This window comes from Thalia democratica, chromosome 8 (assembly GCF_965202585.1).
Source record: "Thalia democratica chromosome 8, ktThaDemo2.hap1.1, whole genome shotgun sequence".
Lineage (NCBI taxonomy): Eukaryota > Metazoa > Chordata > Thaliacea > Salpida > Salpidae > Thalia > Thalia democratica.
In genome coordinates, this window is record NC_139172.1 from 9,339,571 (window position 1) to 9,359,898 (window position 20,328).

The following is a 20,328-nucleotide window of genomic DNA, read 5'->3' on the forward strand; positions in this document are numbered from 1 at the left end:
TCAATTAGTTTAAATTATCGTCTTATTTGTTTCAAAAGTCCATAAAGAACACTTAAGTAGTATCAATTAAAAAAAACTTTATTATTTGTAATATATGTGAATAGGTTATTTATCATTTATGAAATAAAAGGTACAGCTACAAATACAAATGCGGCCCTCAAAGCAGAAATCTGCGGCCCGCGAGGTACTTTTCAGCTAAAAATATACTTATTTAAAAGTAAAAAAACAAAAGATTTTGCAATAAAAACTTATAACTAGGCTCTTAATTTAATTATTACTTTTTACTGGTGCTACTACACTGCTTGTTTTATTATATTTTTGGTTTAAAATAGTATTTTTCTAATTATAACTATAATTAATTTTAAATAACTGCGACTCTCTAAGACTTTTTTTTCTAAATTGTGAAAAAAAACTGGCCCGCGAGTTACAAAAGGTTGCCGACCCCTGACTTAAGACAATGTTAACTTTAATAGAAATAGTAAATTGCAACCCTCTAAGTATTAGTAAATAGTATTTTTTATGCGGTTTGTTTTTGTTATTGGTTTAGACCAGGGTTTCCCAAAATGGGCGGTAGCGCCTCCCTGGAGGTGTTTTTAGTAAGTCGACGGCAATAACTAGCAAAGGTGCGCAAAAATTTAAAATTTTGTGCAGTTATAAAACTTGAAACTTTCACTAGATATTCTTGGGTTGCAATGAAGAGCAAAAATAAATAAAAAAGGTCTTAGGTGTTTTCAAATGGTAGTTTTTGGAGTAGTTTTGTTGGAGGGAGGCAATAGCGTTTTTAATTTCTTTTAAGGCCATTTAAAATAAAGTTTGAAAAACCCTGGCTTAGACTTTCAAAATTTTTCATTCATACTATATAATATTATTTTACACTGTATAATTTATCTAATTCAAAAACAATAAATAAATTAATAAAACAAATAATAACAGAACATTAATAAAATTTTTATTAACTATGTTAAACAACGTTTAACATATAACTAGTTTTAAAAAATACGACTTGTACCAAATCAATTGTTCAAAACCAAATAAATTGTTTTACCCATTGAAAAGAAAGTTTTTAAGTTTATTAAATAAAAAAAAAAATTTTCTAAGCTTTTTTTTTTTTTATTTAAGCAAAATTTTGTTTTTTTTTCTTACGTTTGTTTAAAGTTGCTAAAGTTATTGTACTAGTACTTAAAAGAACTTTTAATCAAATGACAAGACTTTTTTATGTTAAATATAAATAACGTTATTTTTCAATCCAAAAATATGTATAAACTAAAAATCTAGGTCAGTTATCGAAATTACATTATTACAAAAAATTATTTAACTTTTATGATTAAAGAATTTTCCGCTGATTTTAACAACATTGTTTAAATTTAATCAATTAGTACCATAAAATCATATGTCATTTTACATTTAAAAATTCTCATAGTTATTCTAATACAGTTTAAGTTTTAAACTTACTCAAAAAGCTTGAAAATTGCTTCACAGTTTAAATAACAACAAGTTTATAATAACAGTTCAGGCAGAAAATAGTTATCAAAGCAGTTTTCAATTGTATTAACAGATAACATGTAACTTAAAATTTTTCAGACTTAGACATAGATTTTTATTAGTTTTTTTAAACTCTGAATATATTTTAAAACTATTCTTTGTTTTTAGGCACCTAAAACGTTAAAATTTTAGATATACGTAGTTTTAAAAATCTATAACTAATGCTTTGTAAACAGATACATAATTTATAAAAACGACTAGACATAATAAACAAATTTAATATCATATATAAATTTTGTTTAGTGATAAAATTATTTATTACAGTAAAAATAACATTTGATATATTTAATATATTGTTTATTGTCCTGGACATGACGTTAAACTGTTCTGGTGTACGACTCGATAACCGAAACGTTCCTTTGTACACTACGTCTTTATACCAAACATTTTGAGCATTTTTTGTCTTTTAAAAAAATATATTAAACGATAAATTTGCGCTTAAAATATTTGGTCTAAGGACCTGGTGTACAAAGGAACCTTTCAGTTATCGAGTCGTACACCAAACTGTATTAAACCTTTTATTTTTATATCTATATTCAGAAGAATAAAAGTATATTCATTGACCGAAGTTAATTCACGATTAAGCTTTAAATGATTATCTATTTTAACATTGTAGTAAGGTAAACTAAACATTTAAAAAAATATTCAGTCCCTTAGTACATAACACTAAAAAACAAGACAAATGTTAAGTAGTCTTCCAAGTTTTACTTAATTTTAAACAAAGACTATTTGTACAAAATAAATGAAGAAACACTTTTATTAATTTTGTAAACTATTTTTAACAGTATTGGTTGAGTTCTTTTAATACTTAATTTATTAATTCTTAGTTTTAGGTATTTTTTAAACTATGTAAATTTACTAAATTGTCCCCAAAAACACAAAATTATTAAAACTATAATTAATTATCATAAACTAAAATAAAGTTGTTCAAAAAGTTTTTTATTAATGTTCTAATTAATTAACAGCCAGTTTTAAACACTCATGAAATCATGACTTATTATATATTAAGTAAAACATTATCCAGAAAAAATTAAAAGTCTAAAAATTTTAATTATATTAATTCAAAACAATGAAAATTATTATAAAACTTGAGGGAACTTTTTTTTATCGTAACAGTTGTTAGCAACTTTTATAATGTTAAGTATTTGTTTTTTAAAACATAAATAAAATTTGATTTAAAAATTTAAGTTAAGACATATTTATTCCATTTAAAAATTAAAATATTTACCATTTACAAAAGGATCTTTAAAAAAGTAACTTGTCTCAAAAGTTTAATTAGAAAAAAATTTGCAAAAATACTTCAAAACAGAGTTTTCAAAATATTTTTTTTTAAGTATTCTCAATTCAAATCTAAAGATGTAACTAAACTGTTTTTGTTAGATTATGAAGTCTATTGCAAAAACAAAAATTTGAAAAAACATCTATAGTTTCACATTACTGCTCCTCACTAAACTTATTTATTCTTATTTTTTCACATTTAAAAACACTTAAGACATCAAAACAGAAGTAAATAAAATACAATAAATTTAAACATTATGTTCTAATTTTTAACTTTATGTAAGACCTTTTATACAAAAGTTTTACTTCGCTTTGAGGAAGCAGTTAAACTATAAAAAATGTCAATAAGTTTTGTTTTTAACTCAAAAACATTTTTAATGTGTCTACAAGAGTGAATTTACTCATTTATTATGTTGAACTGTATGAATCCTCTTTATCTAAGACATAACTATGCTTAGGACGCGTGTTATACGTTGAAACAGCTGTACAAATTGAAATTTCTGATTTTGTTTGCTTCTTTTTATTATAAAATTTAAAACCTTACAACCAAAAAGATTAATTAATAACATGATGGATTTAAGTAACTCCCGCTAAAAAGCACCTATACAACGGTTAAAGATCATAGGGAATGCTATTTAACACACCCTATGTAAACTTATTGACAAAGTCCGAAGTGTAATATGAAGGTTGACTTCATAAACAAGGCTACACGTTAACAATCCAAGCTATTGCAGTAGACCAACAAGACAAAACACGTACAGCTTTTTTGATTTTTATGCGGTCGACTTTAATCCTTAAATTAACAAAAAATAAGTAACAGAGTCAACTTTGTTGGAAATTACACTTACACCAGAGGTTTAAGTCTAGTACAAAACCCTTGTACTTTACGGACAGGGAGCTTGTGGCGGAAAAATAAATGAAATAACTTTTTGTCTTAGCACAGGAATCGAATATGGGCGCTTAGTTATACAAGCTGGTAGGGCTTTTTTTTAGAAACATTAAAAAAAAACTTTTGTTCTAGAAGTTTTGGATTGTACAAGGACGATGGTCTAGAGGTATTGTCAAGCTATCCTAGCTTTCAACCAAAAAGAGCAAAAAAGACTCACACTTATTTCAATATTTTTATCCATTTATCATTATGTAATTACCACTAGTGTTTACAGACATCTTAGATATGGAGCTAGATTTAAACGATATCTCGTAAAGACCGTAAAAAAACTCAAAGATTATGTACATCTACAAAAGCTAAGCCATTCAAAAGTCACAATAAACCAAAATTAGATTATAATTGATGAGCGGTTAAATAAAAAAAATAGTAAAGAAGAAAATTTACGTTTAAAGTAAAAGATATATATTTCAATAGTAAAAAATGCGGTTACCAAGAAAAAATTTGGTATAAAAACTGTAAAAAAGAAAGAAGTTACTTTAAAAAGAAAAGAAAAGTAGTTTGATACAAAACTTCTAGCAGTTCAACTCAAACAAACTTTAGTAGCAATTCATAAACTCTTAAAATCATCTTATTGAAAGTAACTCATTGATTAAAACTTCAAGAAACATATTAATAAACTCGTATCTCATGTAAGACAAATTAAAAGAAAATCATTAAAATGCACAACGAAAAAATTCTAAACAAAACAAAACGAAATTTAGTGCAGTAAAGAATACTTTAAAAAGGTAAACTACTTCCTTTCTAATAGGTACTATTTACAAGGCAAAAATTATCTCCAAGAATAATACAATTTTCATACTGGAGTCTTCTCAACTTACTTAAGATTTACATAAACTAACCATAAAAATTATTTTTAATGCGGTTGCAACGAAGATGATACTGAGCTTTTGAAGTATGTTTGTAGTTTAAAGTACTAAAAATTATGCTAGAACCACTTGGGTGGTAATAAAAAAGGACAGCTTATGGTAACAAACTAGAGTATACTTAAATAAAAGAGGCTAACGCCGCTGTTTATACGTAAAAAATAATCTGAACAAATTACTTAAATTAGATCAATTCTAATTCATAAACAAACTAAAATATTATTGAGGTTTAACGAGCTTTATTACTGTTTAAATAACTTTGAACTTATTATAACTTTGGCTTATTTGTCTTAGGAACTATTAAGACTTTGAATTAAAATATCTTAAACTGATTCAAGAGATTATTATATTATGTCATATTGTTTATTGAACGAATAAAAAAGCGCTCAAATATTTGGTCCAAGGACCTGGTGTACGAAAAAACCTTTCGGTTATCTAGTCATACACCAGGATACAGTTTAAAGTCATAATGCTTTAATTTAGTTTTAGTGTTGTATATTTTGGCTAAGCTTTGCTGTGTAATTTAATGTAATTTGAATATCCAACTATTGAGAAGTTGAAAGGTGAAACTCAAGTATAGTTGCTTTTGTTTACATTTTTTCAATGAGTCAGTGTTTATAAGCTTAACACTTTACTGAAAAAATACACTGAACATTTTTTATTTTGGTTTTCAACAAATAAATTAACACTAATAAGAAAATTTAAGATAGAACAGCTTGTTATATAAAAAACTATTATAAAGCTCTATTAAATGAAAAGAAATACTCAGTAACAACACATTTTATTTACTTTAAAATTGGAAGTTTATATATTTGTACAACATTTAGTTTTAACTTAGTTTCAATTTCCGTTTGATATGTTTTAAAATTGAAATACACGAAAATAAGCTTTTGTATACAAGTTTGATATTTCCTTTTGATTAATCAAAGTAGTTCATAGCGGTCTACCGAATTACTTTGTTCATTAAAAACTGTCTCACCTACGATATTTTGTCACGTAGACTTACTTTAACCTTTAATAGAAACTCTTTTGTTTTTAATCTAAATGCCTTTTAAAGAATAATTGTTTTATTAAATTGTATTTCCATAACAATTTTAGATGCGAACAAAATAGTTTAATAAAAAACAAAAATAACTGGTAAAAAAGTTATGCATAGCATGAGAGAAATAACAGAAAAAAAAACATGCATCCATAATATAGTATTTTTACTGATGTATAGATTTGTAAACATTAAAGCGCTACAAGTTTAAGAACATCTTCATCGACACTAAAATGTGTTTAGTTGTAGATAAAACATTTGTTTAAAATTTTAGTGATGTATAAACACTTTTATTTACTTTAAAAGTGAAGAATTATATATATCTACTTCATAGTTATGAAAAATAAATAAACTTAGTAATTTTTTTCGTTTGTTCAGTTATTTAATTGAAAAACCATTAAAAAAAGTTTTGTGTGCAATATATTTTTTTTTCAATTATATAAATTAAAATTAACAATTTTAAAGAAATAAATAGAGAAGCAGTTGATATATTAAATTTAAAACTATTACCGTTGTTTTAATCACATTTAAGTTAACACATTATTAAACTAGTTAGAAGCGTAGCAAAGTTTTATTTTAAACTTATGGTAATTCATTTATTATAAGTTTTACGTTATTTTAAGTTATCTAAACTTAAAGTTTGTTGTATGTCTTTTAAGTTATCACATATAGTTTTATAATTGTATCTATTAACATTTTTTACTTACACAAACAGTTAATGAAATTGAGTTATTGTTTAAAAGTAAACTTAAATTTAACATGATAAGTTAGTTTAGTATAGAACTAATATTTCATGGGTTAGAGATAATTTTTGAAACATAAAAAGCTGTAAATACAATTAAAAGTTTTCTTATAAAGTTCATTTCTAAGCTGTATGCATTTTCGAAAAGCTAGTTACATAACAAAATACATTCTCGTTAATTATCTTATAAATAACGTTTAATATCTAAAAAAAGAAATTAGGAAGTTTTTCTATAGAATAAAGTAAATTAAGCTAAATTTTTCACAAATAGGAAGTTGAAAGCTAAAAACGTAGTTTGAAAATAGTTTCATCATTAGAAATACTTCGCTGAAAACCTTAAGATGAAAATTAAGTATTAAATAAATTTAACTAATAAAAACAATCTAATCAACTGAATCTCTCAAGTATTTTTTTAGAAACAAAAGGTAAGTTTTAGTAAATTATGATACAACTAAATTATGATAAATCTAAAGATGTTTGAATTTAATATAAATCTGATTTATTATAAATTTAATATTACTAAAATAAGAGATTAAACTAATGTGTTTATTTTTTGAGCTTTTTAAGTGGTGTTGAATTAAGTTTTTAAACTTTAAAGATAAATTGTAACTTTGAAATTTAATTAAAAGTTAATTAAAAAGTATCAACATTTTGTTTTCTTTATTTTGATTATTTGATAACTTGGTATGTTTTAAGTTATAAGTAAACATTAAAGTATTTTCTCCCATAGGAAAGCTATTTCTTATAGAAAAACTAAATATTTTTCTTCGTATTGATTATTTAACTTTGAAAATAATTTACTAATCAACTTTTTTATTAACTATGAATTATTAAAACACAACATTGCTGTGAAAAACTAGAACTTATTTTAATAATTTTTTAGAGAGCTGAACTGAAACTTGAAATAGATTTATATAGAAGAACTATTTTTATAATAAATATTTTGTATGATTACCCTTTAGTTTGTCAAAAAACTATTAAAATTAAATTATTTCTTGACTATAAGAAAAAAGTTACCTTAAGATCCTATTTGCTAATATTTTTATAACATTAAATCAAAAATTAAGTTGTAGTTTAAATAATTCATTAATCTTTTTACTTCTAAACTGAAAGTAAATTTTATGTTAACGTATAAAATATTAGAAAAATAATTTCTTAAAAACACCCTTTCTTAATATATTTTTCAAAAAAGTTTTTGTTTTGAATGAGCAAAACTTTTTTTGTTTAAGATAATATGAAACTTAGTGTTTTTATTATTATTTTAGCCTACTTAAATGTGCTTATTTTCAAAACAAAGTTTTTACAAATTTAAGATACTTTATTAATAAACTTTTAACAAAGTATTGATGTAGTGTTTAGTTATTAGGTGATTATATGAGAGTTATGACTAAAGAAAATATTAAAACAAATAATCTAGCTTTAAAAATTGAAACGGATGAAGAAAAGAAAAAATACATGATAACACTTTCTAAGCCAGATACTTTAAATCGATTGCGTTTTTCAATGTTGTATTCTATCTTAATATGTTAAACATTACTTTCTAACTTTATCATAAGGAGTAATCTAAATAACATATTAGCATGAACGTTTTTGTTCACGAAAGTCGATACAAACCCTAGCTTTAAGCTTGTACAAAACTCGGCAAATTTTAACAGTACTTATAATCACAGGTTTATTATATATTAATCAAAACGAAGAAATTAAAAAATGCAGGCATCATTTGGAGATAATCACACAGAATCGGTTTGTATTTTTTAATTTTGATTTAGTTTTGATATTTCATTTCTATACTAACAAAACAACTAACAGTTAAACCAGTTCGTAAAAATGTTTTAGTTTTTAACAAATAGAACTAGTTGAGCGAAACTTTAGTTCTTCGTAAATCAAAACTATTTTTTATTTTATGCAAAGTAGTATTTAAGTCAAAAAATAACCTAATAAATTTAGATGGATTTCTTTTTAACTAAAAACTTCAGTAAATATTTGCTTTTAGTCTATTTTTATAACGTAATTTTTAAACTTTGTACAGTAAATGTAAAGTGAAAAAATTGTTTACAAGTTTTATTACTAAATACATTGAGTACAACTAAAATATAACTACTTAGCAGTTATATAAAATTACGTAAAAGTTATTACGGTTTAAAGTTTTAGCTACAAAATTATTAATTTCATAACTTAAAATAATTTTGGTTTAAACTTACTTTACTAGAAATAAGTATTTAAATCATATGGCTTATCAGTGAATTTCACTTATCTTCAATTACGATTTCACTAAAAGCATTCTTTTCTTTCTCACACATTAATGTCACAAAACTATTGACGATACGAAATTAAAAACAAATAGTTTAATAGGTCAAACCATTAAAGAAAATTTTAGAATTAAAACTAAAAATTAAATTTATATTTTTTAAGTCATAAAAGTATTGAAATATGAAACATTGTTTTTTATTTTCATATGTCAAAGTTATATAAAAAAAATCATTAAAACAGAAATATTTTACATACAGTAATATAAAGCAGCATTTTAAAGCTAAAAGTTGAAAAGCTATTTTATAGACTTCCTTAATTTTTAGCATATACATTTTGTTTGGATCGTTTATACTTGATACCTTGTTCTTTAAAAAAGTTGTAACTTTAAATTTATAATTAGTTTAACTGTTTTAATATTTGTTTATTATATAAAAAGTTTAAATAGATAACAAACTCTTACAATAAATTCTTAATTTCTAATTAAAATTAAAAATAAACAATCTCTTGTTTATAACGAGCTTTACAAATTTTCGATAAAATCAGAACAAAAAATGCACTGTTTAAATAATAATAGAAAAATTTTGTTATACTTTTTAAAGTACATACTTTATTTCTTAATTGAACTTTGATACTAAAATTAGAAAAAAAAAGTTTTATTTTTTAAGATTTGATTGCATATTTTATATATTTTCTAGTTCTCAAACCAGCAAAATTGCATGAACTTGAACTTTTATATAAATTAAAAAAACATCTGTTAGTAGAATACGAAAGAAAATACTCATTGAAGTTTTAATAACGTGATGTAAGATTTATAAGTTCTTTTTATAGTTTTTAAAGGTCAAAACTAAGCTTAATTTTCATCTAAGTTTTTTGAATTTAAACTTTCAAGAAAAATAAAATTTAATTCTAAATTATCCGAGGTTTTTTTGTCTCCTTAGAGAAAAAATTTTATTATAAAAATCTCACAAGACCTATACTTAAAAAAAAAATTAAAAACTTTTTATTGTAGAACTTTTGAAAAAAAAAAAAAAACATGCTTACTAACCACAAAAAATATAGGAACAATAACAAAATATTTTTTTTTAGTTCTTCAAAAATTATATTATTATGTGTCGTCAGTAGTAAAATCCAAAATTTACGAACTACTAATAACTTATGTTCTTGATTTTTACGCATGAACATTAAGGGTATTTGTAAGAAGCTTTGTACTTGAAGACGGCTTTTGACTAACAGTTATAAACTAATACAAACTACATTATTAGAATTGTAAAAAAAATAACCACTTAGTTCCTCTTCTTTCACTGATTAATGTATTATAACCATTTCAAATACTGTTATACTTTTTATTTTTAGTTTAATCTGTAAAATATTGATAGAATTTCCGTGGAAATGTTAGCTGTGGCAATCAGCTGAAAAAATGGGGCACAGCAATGTCGATGACGATAGTGGCGGAGGTTGTCATAGCGATCATGGTAGTGAGTAGCAACGCGTTGGTGCTGATCGCAGTGAGCAAGTTTCACTACCTGCGCACTCCGACACACAAGCTTATTGCCAGTCTTGCCGTGACAGACCTCTTGGTGGCGCTGTTGGGAATCCCTGCTGCCATAATGATAAAAATGAGTAAATTTATTTGTTTTACTTCGCTTTGACTGATAACTAACAGTGTGTACGAGACCAAGTTTTATTAAACACAATCGTAGGCTTCAAACGAAAACTTTTTTTTTTCGGTAAATCAGTATTTTTTATGTTAGTATATAAATAATTTAGTTTTTTTAAGGATATGAAAGTTTATCTTATTTTTAGTTGAGCAACAATTTTATATGTTTTGGTTTTAAGAAAACAAATAGAGAGATCTCAACCACTGGAGGAGAAATAATGAATTTGTTCTTTCAAGAATTTATTTTACAAACTAAGTTTCGTAAGTGCTTTAATAAATCTAAAAAGATATGTGACAGTCATGGAAAATAGCATTTAAACAATTAAATTAAAATAAAAGCAAATTTTTACTTAAAAAACTAAACAAAATAGATTTTAATATTAAGATTGAGTTAAAGTTTAAATTTCAGTTAAGTTTCAAAATCAATATAACAACAATAATTATAATAAAAGCTGTATGTAGCTTTCTTTTTACTTCTGGTTAGTTTTCAAAGTAAACATTGCTTAAGCAAAAATGTAGTTAATAAAGTGAGCTAAAAGTTGAGGTGCATTTTAACGTAGCTTATTTTAATGGTGACGTAACTATTGAAAATTTAAACAATCTTGTGCTTGTAACAGCTATGAAATTTTGAAATCCCGCCCGAATGCTTGATATAAAAACTTATAATTAAAACAAATTTTTACTTAAAAGCAAAACAAGTTAAATTACAATATTAAGATTAAATTTGTGGCAAAGTTTAAATTTTAGTTAAGTTTCAAAATTAAAGAACAACACAAATAAAAATAAAAATATCTGTTTGTAGCTTTCTATTTTCTTCTAGTTGATTTTCAAAGTAAACATTGGTTAAATGAAGTGTAGTTAATAGTAATAAGTGAGCTTAAGTTAAGATGCATTTTAATCAAGCTTATTTTTATTGTGACTTGACTATTGAAAACTTAAGTAATTTTGTGCTTGTAATAGTTACGAAAATTTGAAATTTTGCTTGAATAATTAAAAAAAAACTTTTAGCTTTAAGAAAAAAATAGCTACACAAAAATTTATTAAAAGCATGCATAAAACCTGTATTACGGGCAACTTAAGTTTTGAAGTGGAGTTTTCGGAAGTGCGGGCAGGAATAAAAGAGTTCGTACCGTTTATTTAAGTTGTCCCTCTGTCTGCTTTGGCGATCGCGATCTTTTCTAATATGCAAGTACTGCAAATGCTTTGTGGGTTTTTGGCTTTGCCAATATGGTGGACAATTTCCCAATCTATTTTGTAGTCAATGTTGTCATTTTTAAGCTTCCATATATACTTCGATATTTCTGTTCCGTTCTCTTTATAATTTTTAAAGTTTATTTTTAGTTGAATTACATGCTACACACGATCTATTTTCATAGGTTTGAAATTTATATTTGAATTTAAAATCTGTTTAAAACTAATAAATATGAAACTAAATTAATTGAAAAAAAAAATTTTTTTTTACAATTGTTGTTCAGATTTTTATTATAGTTTTTACTACAGCAAAAACAACACTTATATACTACTATGAATTAACTTTAATCCAAGTTTATTTGCATTTATAAAAATAGATTGCATTAATATAACATTATTTTTATTTAATAATATGCATTAAGATAATTTTAAACTAGTTGATCTATATAAAAACATATTTTTCTCAGTAAGTTTCATTAAATATTAAAAATTTGCTCTAGACTTAAGTTGAACTAGGAATAGTTGTATTAGTTTAAGAACAATGATTTATGCTTATAAATGTGTTTAATTATTGAAAAACAAAATGTGCCATTATAACTAAAAAAAGACAAGTATAAAAAAATGTACAAGTGTAAAAAAAATGTAATTTTGTAATTAAAGTATGTTTATATAACCAAAACGACAAGTCTAAAAAAACATTTTTACATCTTTTTATCAAAGGTCTTTATGAAACTACTTTAGATAAGATAGTTTTAGAATTAGTTTCAAGATTTAGCGAAGCGAAAATGTGACCGTTTTATTGCTGACAACAAAAAATTTGAAACATGTGTGGTACTTTCGCAATTATCTCAAAATTTGATTACTTTGCAAATGTAGTTTAGTTCAACTAGGTTCTTTATTATCTGTTTTAACTGTTTAGTGCAAATTCAGCTTTGGTTAATCTAAAATAGTTTTGATATGTCAGTTAGAAATATTTTATTTTTATTTTTTGCGTATTTATACTTTGTCTTTAGAAGTATTGTTTCGCAACATCTTACAAACTAAATATAGGCCAAATGAATACTTTAAAACAAAAATCTAAACAAAAAGAAAAGTATATACAGTATTTGAAAACTTTTTTAATATTGAACTGAAAAAAAATACTAAATAAAAGAACAAAAAAGAAGCACGTTGTGAATCACAAACTGTAATAATATTTTATACTAACTAAAATAATCCTAAAACATGTTATATCAAAAAAGTACTTTAATTACTAATGGTTTTTCTAAACTAGTTTCTAGGTTCTCTATACAAAATTCTCTATACTCAACAAGTAACAAATTTTAGATGTTGAACTATCAACTAAAAAGAATACTGGCTGTATATCAATAGAATTTTGTGGTTTAGCTATTTGGACAGTTGTGTCTATAACTCAAGTTTCTATCCTTCATCTACTACTCATTGCAATTGACAGATACATTGCGATCAGACACTGCTTAAGGTTTGTTTATTTATAGGTAAAGTTTGTTGTAATAAAATAAGTGTTGTTTCTCATCACTTTGTAAATTAGATTATGTAAATTGCACAATAAAAGCTCTTGGATTAAGATGCAACTTTTAAAAGATCGGCAAAAAAATACCAGCTTTAAAAAGTTCTTCTTTAGTAACATTACTTATTTTTATTAAAGTTTTACTTATTAAGTCTAAAAAAATAAATAAGAAAGACAAAGTTGTGAAAAAAAAATTTCCATGCATTGTTATTTTATAACTTTAGATGTTTTTTTCTACACAATCAACAGGAAAAAAAACAGCTTCTACTGAAGTAATTGAGATAATTGCAAAATTGAAAACATAAAAAACATTAATTTATGTTTTTATTTTCATCATATTTAAAATAACTGCTTTGTATAAAATAAACTTATTCTAATATTTATTTCCAGTTACATTTTGAAATGTTAATTAGGTTCAAACTAACCGTCTAAATATAAAAGCTTTTTCTAATTAAATGAAAAAACAGTGAGTAAAACATTTTTTATATGACACAATTATTAGGCAAGAACGATTTATTTTTATAATTAATTTTCGTAAACTTATTATTTTAATCAATTACCTTGTTTCTCTTTAAAATAGTATATACCTAAACTTAAAATAATGAACTTGCAAACAGCTGATCGATTTTTTTTTATAGTTTATATTTTTATTAACTAAAATTAAACTAATCAATTACATAAACCTACACTTTTCCCAATTTTTCGGTAATTTATTTTGTTTTACGTCATTATAAATACGTTTTTTAAAAATTTTGAAAAACAGTTGTTAATTAATATTTACGTTTGAAGCATTTTTAGGGAAATGTGCTTTATCTCAAAATCGAAAGGTTTTTTTAAAACTTATATAGAAAACTTAAGATTATATATTTTTCAATTTTAATGTTTTAAAAACAGTAAATGAAATTTATTTGTAAATGAGTTATAATTAGTAATTGATAATAGACAGTTATATTTTAAAAACGTTTGTTAACCACACAAGTTTGTTAACAAATTGCATTTATAGAACAAATTTCAGAAGTGGTAAGTTGTAAATTAATTGTGTTAAAAACAGTTTGTTTATAATAATTTTAAGACGCGTTCATATAGTTATGTAATCTTAACTGTATTTATAAAAAAAAAAAATCAAGGAATGTAGACGTTTTTAATATTTTTGTTTTAGTCATTTTAAATAAGTTTTATGTATTTAAAACTTAATCGTTTTTTTTTATAAACAGTTATATAAATAAACACTTTTAAGTAGCTAATTTTCGTCGACTTATTCTCGAAAAGTAAATTAAAAACGCATATTAGTTCTGTTAACAACTAACCTACTACAAGTAAATTTAAGTTATGGTGTAAAAAATCAATGCATACACTTTCAAACTTTAAATTATTTCAAAACAAATAAAGTTTTATAATCTTAATAAAAACTTTAAAAAAATAAAGATTTTCTAGTTAAATTTTATTATCATGTCTTTTAGTTTAATAATTGATAATTTTTTGTTTAAAATAATATTTTGATGATTAACACAAAAACTAAAACATTTGCGGCCCGTTGAAAACATTTTTTAGCGATATATTAGTTAATATTTTATTATAAATTATAGCGAGAAAATTTCTCTAGGAAAATTGACCAGCGACATATAAAGGCTGCCGACCCCTGTGATAAATTTAACTAATAGTAAACTAATTACATTTGAATTTGAACTACAAAATTAGCTCTTTTTAATTTTTCATTTTGTTTAAAACTTTTGTAGAAATATATAAATATTGTCTTATATAATTTTAATAGTTTACTCAAGTAGAAAAGCTTTTGAATTTAATGTTGGTAAAGTTTACTAAAATCTTCTCAGTTAAACCGTATTTGTAGTTTTATTAAAATATGTAAGTAGTTTAAGGGATACTTTTACATCAAACTAAAAAAAAAACAAAACTCAGACTTTTTTTTTTGTTATAAAAACTATATAAAGATATAGACTGAAAAATGTAAACTAAAACTGTAAGGAAAAACATACATCTTGGCCGTCAGTTGTAACTAAATGTCGTACAATTTTCAAGATTAATCACTTTGTTTTGCAAATAAGCCACATTTTTGCCTACTAGAACCATACTAGAAAAAATAAATCAAGCGTTTTGTCTAAAGTTGATTAGTTTTAATACAGTTTCGAAAAAAGCACAGGTAACTAAGAACAATCCAGGTATTAAGCACAAAAAAAATATTTAGATTCCAGAATAATGAGCTTTTATTGAATAAAAATAGCTTAAATTTTTTCATAGTAACTTACAATTTAAATTTTTGTAAAGCTAAGCTTCATTTTTAATTCACCACATTTCCCAGATGAAACTGCTTGGTTTAATAATATACCCTTTATACTTTACAGAGTTTAGTAAATATTAGTTGTTTTAATTTGGCAACATTTGAGTACTAAATTTTTAAAATGTATACAAATAATATTAAGTTTAACAAAGTGTAATTGATTTATTTTCATGAAAAGCTTTATTTATTGTTTCTAAAATAAACAACTGTATTCAAGTTAACTAAATATTTATCATATTCTTAGATATTAAACAATTAAAATTCATAAACGTTTATCTATACACTAAAAATAAATTATTGTGCATATGTATTTATTTTTAAATAGTTTTAAAGCAACGAATATGAAATTAACACAAAGTTTATACAACATGCTTTTTTATTAGTATACTACCTACTAAAAGCAAATTAATTATTTAAACGGAAATTGTGATTATTAATAAACTTAACATAGCTTGTGTTTTTAAATACTTAAGATTAATAAAAAGTAAAAAGTTATCTTAAATATTGAGATAAACTTAAACAAACATTTAAATTCTGTTTAAAAGAATATATCGTAAAGTAAAACCTCTTGAAGCTTTAAATAAAAATCTAATTAATTCTATAGTATTAAAACAGTCTTTAATCTGTTTGTAAAGTGTTATAGTAAAGTAAATACAAATAATCAACATAATGATTGCTCAATAAAACCATAAAAAATAAACTAAATTTCATAGTAGTCATTGAACTATTTTATTTACTTGATATCCTGTTACTTTATTTATATCTAGTAGGGCAACTTTCATAGTTTAGTGTAGTTGTTACCTAACAAAAAAACTTTTGTAAACGTTTAAAAATTCTAAATTCCTTGGGTTTATTATATTTATTGTTTTTTTTTTAAGAGAGCTGGTTTCAAAGCATTTTTATATGTTTCAAACAATTATCATATCTAAAAAATACTAAACAGATATCATCGAATAATGACAACAAACAGAATCAGACTTGGGATTGCTTTGTGTTGGATAGTTGGTGGTTTAGTAGGCATAACGCCGCTAGCAGATGTCTTTAGTAAAAGTTTCAATGGGTTCGTTTACGCTGTTGTTTACTTATATTTGTTTGGAATAAAAATTTGTATGTCAAAGTTCAAGCTAATAAAAGTAAATTTATCAAACAAGAATGCTGTAAGTTGTATTAGTAAGAATTTAGTTATATGTAAATAACATTTGCAATTAAATATGACAGTAAACATTACGTTATGAAAAAAGAAAACAAAAAGTACATAATTCTAACTATACTCGCTTACTACAATACTACCCTAAAACAATTTTATGAATGACGTTCATTGTTTAAGCTTCTACTAAATTGGAAATTTGTAGAAAAAGCTCTTTAATACTAACTTTGAATTTTAAGAAAAAACGAGGCGAAATACTGTGCGTTCGAGCAAGTAGTAAGCATGAAGTATATGGTGTACTGCAACTTTTTCGCCTGTTTATTACTTCCCCTACTGTTTCTGTTCATCATATATACTCTAATTTTAAGGGTGAGAAACTTAACTGTTATAATTTTGAGTCAGTAATTGAAAACCGATTTTCATTTTATTTAATTGTTTTGAACTGCTAACCTATAAAACTATTTTTTTTAGATGTACTGCAATTTTACTTTTATATTTATGAAAAAAACTACTAATTTAAACAAATTAACAAAATATCAATCTTAGAACTAAATTAACGATTTAGTCAGCAACGAATCAATTGAAGAAAATTTACGAACTAAACTGCCATGTGAACCAGCATAAGAAAAAAAGTTTCGATTCCGTCTCTAATTACCGCATATCTGAAGTTTCTATTGAAGGCAAAAACAATGTGACAAGTTCGAAGGACTGTATGGTGGTCATACAAGTAAACGGAAAAATAAAATATGATGTATGTTGTTTTTGTAATTGTAGATGGGTAAATAAAGCTTAGTTTTTATTTAAGGTAACTTTTAAACAATTAATGAGAAAGGTAGTATTACAAATGTTTGTTTTAGTATTAACAGTTGTTGATATACTCAGATAGTATCCTTCAGTGGTTATTACTTTAAACTAAAAAAATATTTTAAAGACTAACAAAGTGTTCTTTTATAAGAATCCGTTAAATTTAAAGACAAAGTTATTTTTTTCTAAATTGCTAATTTTTGTACTCAAAATCTAAAAAATTTAAACACGAGTTTCAGGCAATTATAAAAGTGTAGTTATATGATAGAAAAAAGTTAAATTGTATTTTATCTTTTGGTATGAAATTCAATTGGTAATTGTTAAGAGAACTGTTTTCAACTAATTTAAAGTGTTTTCTACCAAGTATCTATTTCTATTGGTTACTAAAAAATATAATTTTCAATAATAGAAAATACATTAAATTACAATCTTAGACTCTTAAACATAGTACAAAAAAATTATTTTTAGTTTTGAAGTTTTGTATAAACAAACAATTAAAACTACTTACTTCAACTCTTTTTAATTCCAGCCTCATACAACTAACTAAAATTAGTACTTTGAAATTAAAAAATTTCTACATGTATAAAGCTATTATTATTTCTAAAATAAAAAAAATTTGATTAAATTATTTTGTTTTATTATTTTATTTACCCAATAGTTCCATTAACTTGTAAAATTTTAATATAATTTTAATTCACATGACTCAATGGTTTGTTTTTGAAATAAGTACTTTACAGAAAATATTTTCGATTAAAATGAAAGAATACTATTGATAAACACAATATCGATTTTAACATAATCTTTTAAGATCTACAGAACAGTACAGACACGATGACAAAAGTATTTTTTATATCATAAAAAAAAAACATTGATCTTTTTAAAGCACGTTTAGTCTACATTTTTAATAATATTTTACCGCAAATGCTACAACTAAAATCTTAACGTAGTTTAATACTTTATGACTTTTGACGAAAAAAAATTGTTTGAATTTTTATCATTTTCTGTAATAACATCCTTAAAACTTTATAATACATGCATATTTAAAACTAGCGATTAAAGTTATATTTCCCAGTGACATTTGATAAATAACCCTGAGTTTTAAAGAAGTCTAAAAATTATCAAAATTTTAACCTTGTTATTTATTATATATTATCTATGCACTTATTTGATGCATTTTTTAAAACAAACGAACACATTAAACCGTAATTAAATATTTTTGAATACTCGGTCGTCAAAAACTTTAATGAATAATACTTAATTGAGATACATTCTTCATTTAATTATAAAGTTAAAGTTTTTTTTTATTTAGTTTTCTCTTGGTATCAACTTTCATTTTTTAAAATTCAACACTATTTCAGTCATTTAGAAAGTTCAAAAAGTTAATCAATAGTATTTTTGCTTAGGAGCTCGTCAGTTATAATTTGCTAAACGAATATTACTTACAATAGTTTGATAAGATTCGTATAAGATCAAGAGAACATTTAAAACATTTAAATAGTATAAGTAATAATATTAAATTGAAATAGAAGTTTTGGTTAATAATGTAATAACAACATTAATATGATCTTTTTTAGTAAACTATTAGCAATTAATTCTCGAATATTAGGTTTAAATTAAGCGATTAATACTTAAGTTGAAAATTAGTAACTTGAAAAAGCTTATAAGATAAAAAAAAAACTTTTAAAAACAAAGTTAAGTAATAAAAAAATAACAAAGACACAAACCAGAACCATATCATGTTATTTGCACAATTTTAGGTTATAAACATCTCAGTATTTACATAGTTTTCGTTAAAATACCGTTTTTGTTACTTTTTAGTTTACAGAAAATAACTGTATATACTATAATTGAGCTATACTTAAACAAATATATCGACTTTTCCAATAATTTTTCTTGATATAAGCTATATACATTGTTAAAAAAAGTATATTAGATACTTGTAAAACTATATTGTGTTTCAACTATCAAGTATATAGTGTTTATGTACTTTTGATTGTTTTTAGTCAAGTCTCCACCTTGTAATAATCATGTTATTTGTTTATTGCTAGTTTCTTATTATTTACGATTAGTAGAGGTACAGCTGATCTTTTAAAAAAATTAATGAAAAACCACTATTTTAATTAAGCTTAACAAAATAAAATTAGTTAGACTTATGAAATACTATAATAACGAATCAAAATACCAAATACTTAACATGTGTATTGTTTAAAGGACTTTGAAAGCAACAACACGACCGTTATCAAAGAAGGCTCAGCGCTGTCAACGCCATCCAGCGAAAACTCCTTGTTCAACAACGCCGACCTGTCCCCAGAGTTCCACTGCCGCCATGGCAACAAGCGCCACCACCGCCAACTCCGCACTTCCAAGCTGCTCCGGAGGGAATTGAGGGCGGCGACCTCGCTTTCCGTGGTCGTCGGCCTCTTCGCCCTCTGCTGGCTGCCCCTCAACATCCACAACACGCTGCTATTTTTCGGCGTCGGAATGAATTCGACGCCCGTGTGGACGGACTTGTTCATACTGCTCTCGCACGCCAACTCGCTGATGAACCCTTTCGTGTACGCCTTCCGCATGAAGGAGTGGAAAAGAGCGTTTCAAACTTTGCTGGGCAGAATTAAACTATGACTATCGTGAAAACCTTTAACTTTAAATTAATAGTTTTGATTTTTATTTTATTAGGTTTTTTGTTTTAATTGTTGCTAAAAATAAGAGGTAAACAAACTGATTACTTTCACCGGTATTTTCAAATGGACTTGTTCAAATAGTTCTAGAGTTTCAAACATTTCACATTTAAAAAAATAGAACTGAAAATATTTGCTACATAGAATAATTATACTGTATTTTATAGTAGAAATATATATTTTATATTATATTGGTAAAGATAAGTTGATTAAATATCTTAAATCCGTTTTTAAAAAGTTTTTCTATATAATTATATTATCTTAAAATATAAGCTTGTATTATACTTATAGAACTTCTTAAAATCATTTTTATACACAAAAAACAAATATTCTAGTTTAATATAACATCATTTTGTATTATGTT

At 24.2% G+C, this 20,328-nt stretch overlaps 1 protein-coding gene across 1 annotated transcript; it reads left to right on the forward strand.

Moving 5' to 3' along the window:
* The first annotated feature begins 10,093 nt into the window (after nucleotides 1–10,093).
* On the forward strand, nucleotides 10,094–19,908 carry LOC145842884 (adenosine receptor A2b-like). Its single transcript, XM_082950360.1, has 6 exons — nucleotides 10,094–10,283; nucleotides 12,838–12,991; nucleotides 16,279–16,395; nucleotides 16,722–16,851; nucleotides 17,048–17,233; nucleotides 19,498–19,908. The coding sequence occupies exons 1-6, from the start codon at nucleotides 10,094–10,096 to the stop codon at nucleotides 19,906–19,908; spliced, it is 1,188 nt and encodes a 395-aa protein (XP_082806486.1).
* The last annotated feature ends 420 nt before the right edge of the window (nucleotides 19,909–20,328 follow it).

Bases quoted from the DNA above. Each gene is read 5' to 3' on its own strand.
- LOC145842884 (XM_082950360.1), top strand. From the start codon at position 10,094: ATGTCGATGACGATAGTGGCGGAGGTTGTCATAGCGATCATGGTAGTG. The intron at 16,396-16,721 runs GTTCGTTTACGC...TTGAATTTTAAG, and splicing joins TTTAGTAAAAGTTTCAATGG to AAAAAACGAGGCGAAATACT. The intron at 16,852-17,047 runs GTGAGAAACTTA...TTAACGATTTAG, and splicing joins TATATACTCTAATTTTAAGG to TCAGCAACGAATCAATTGAA.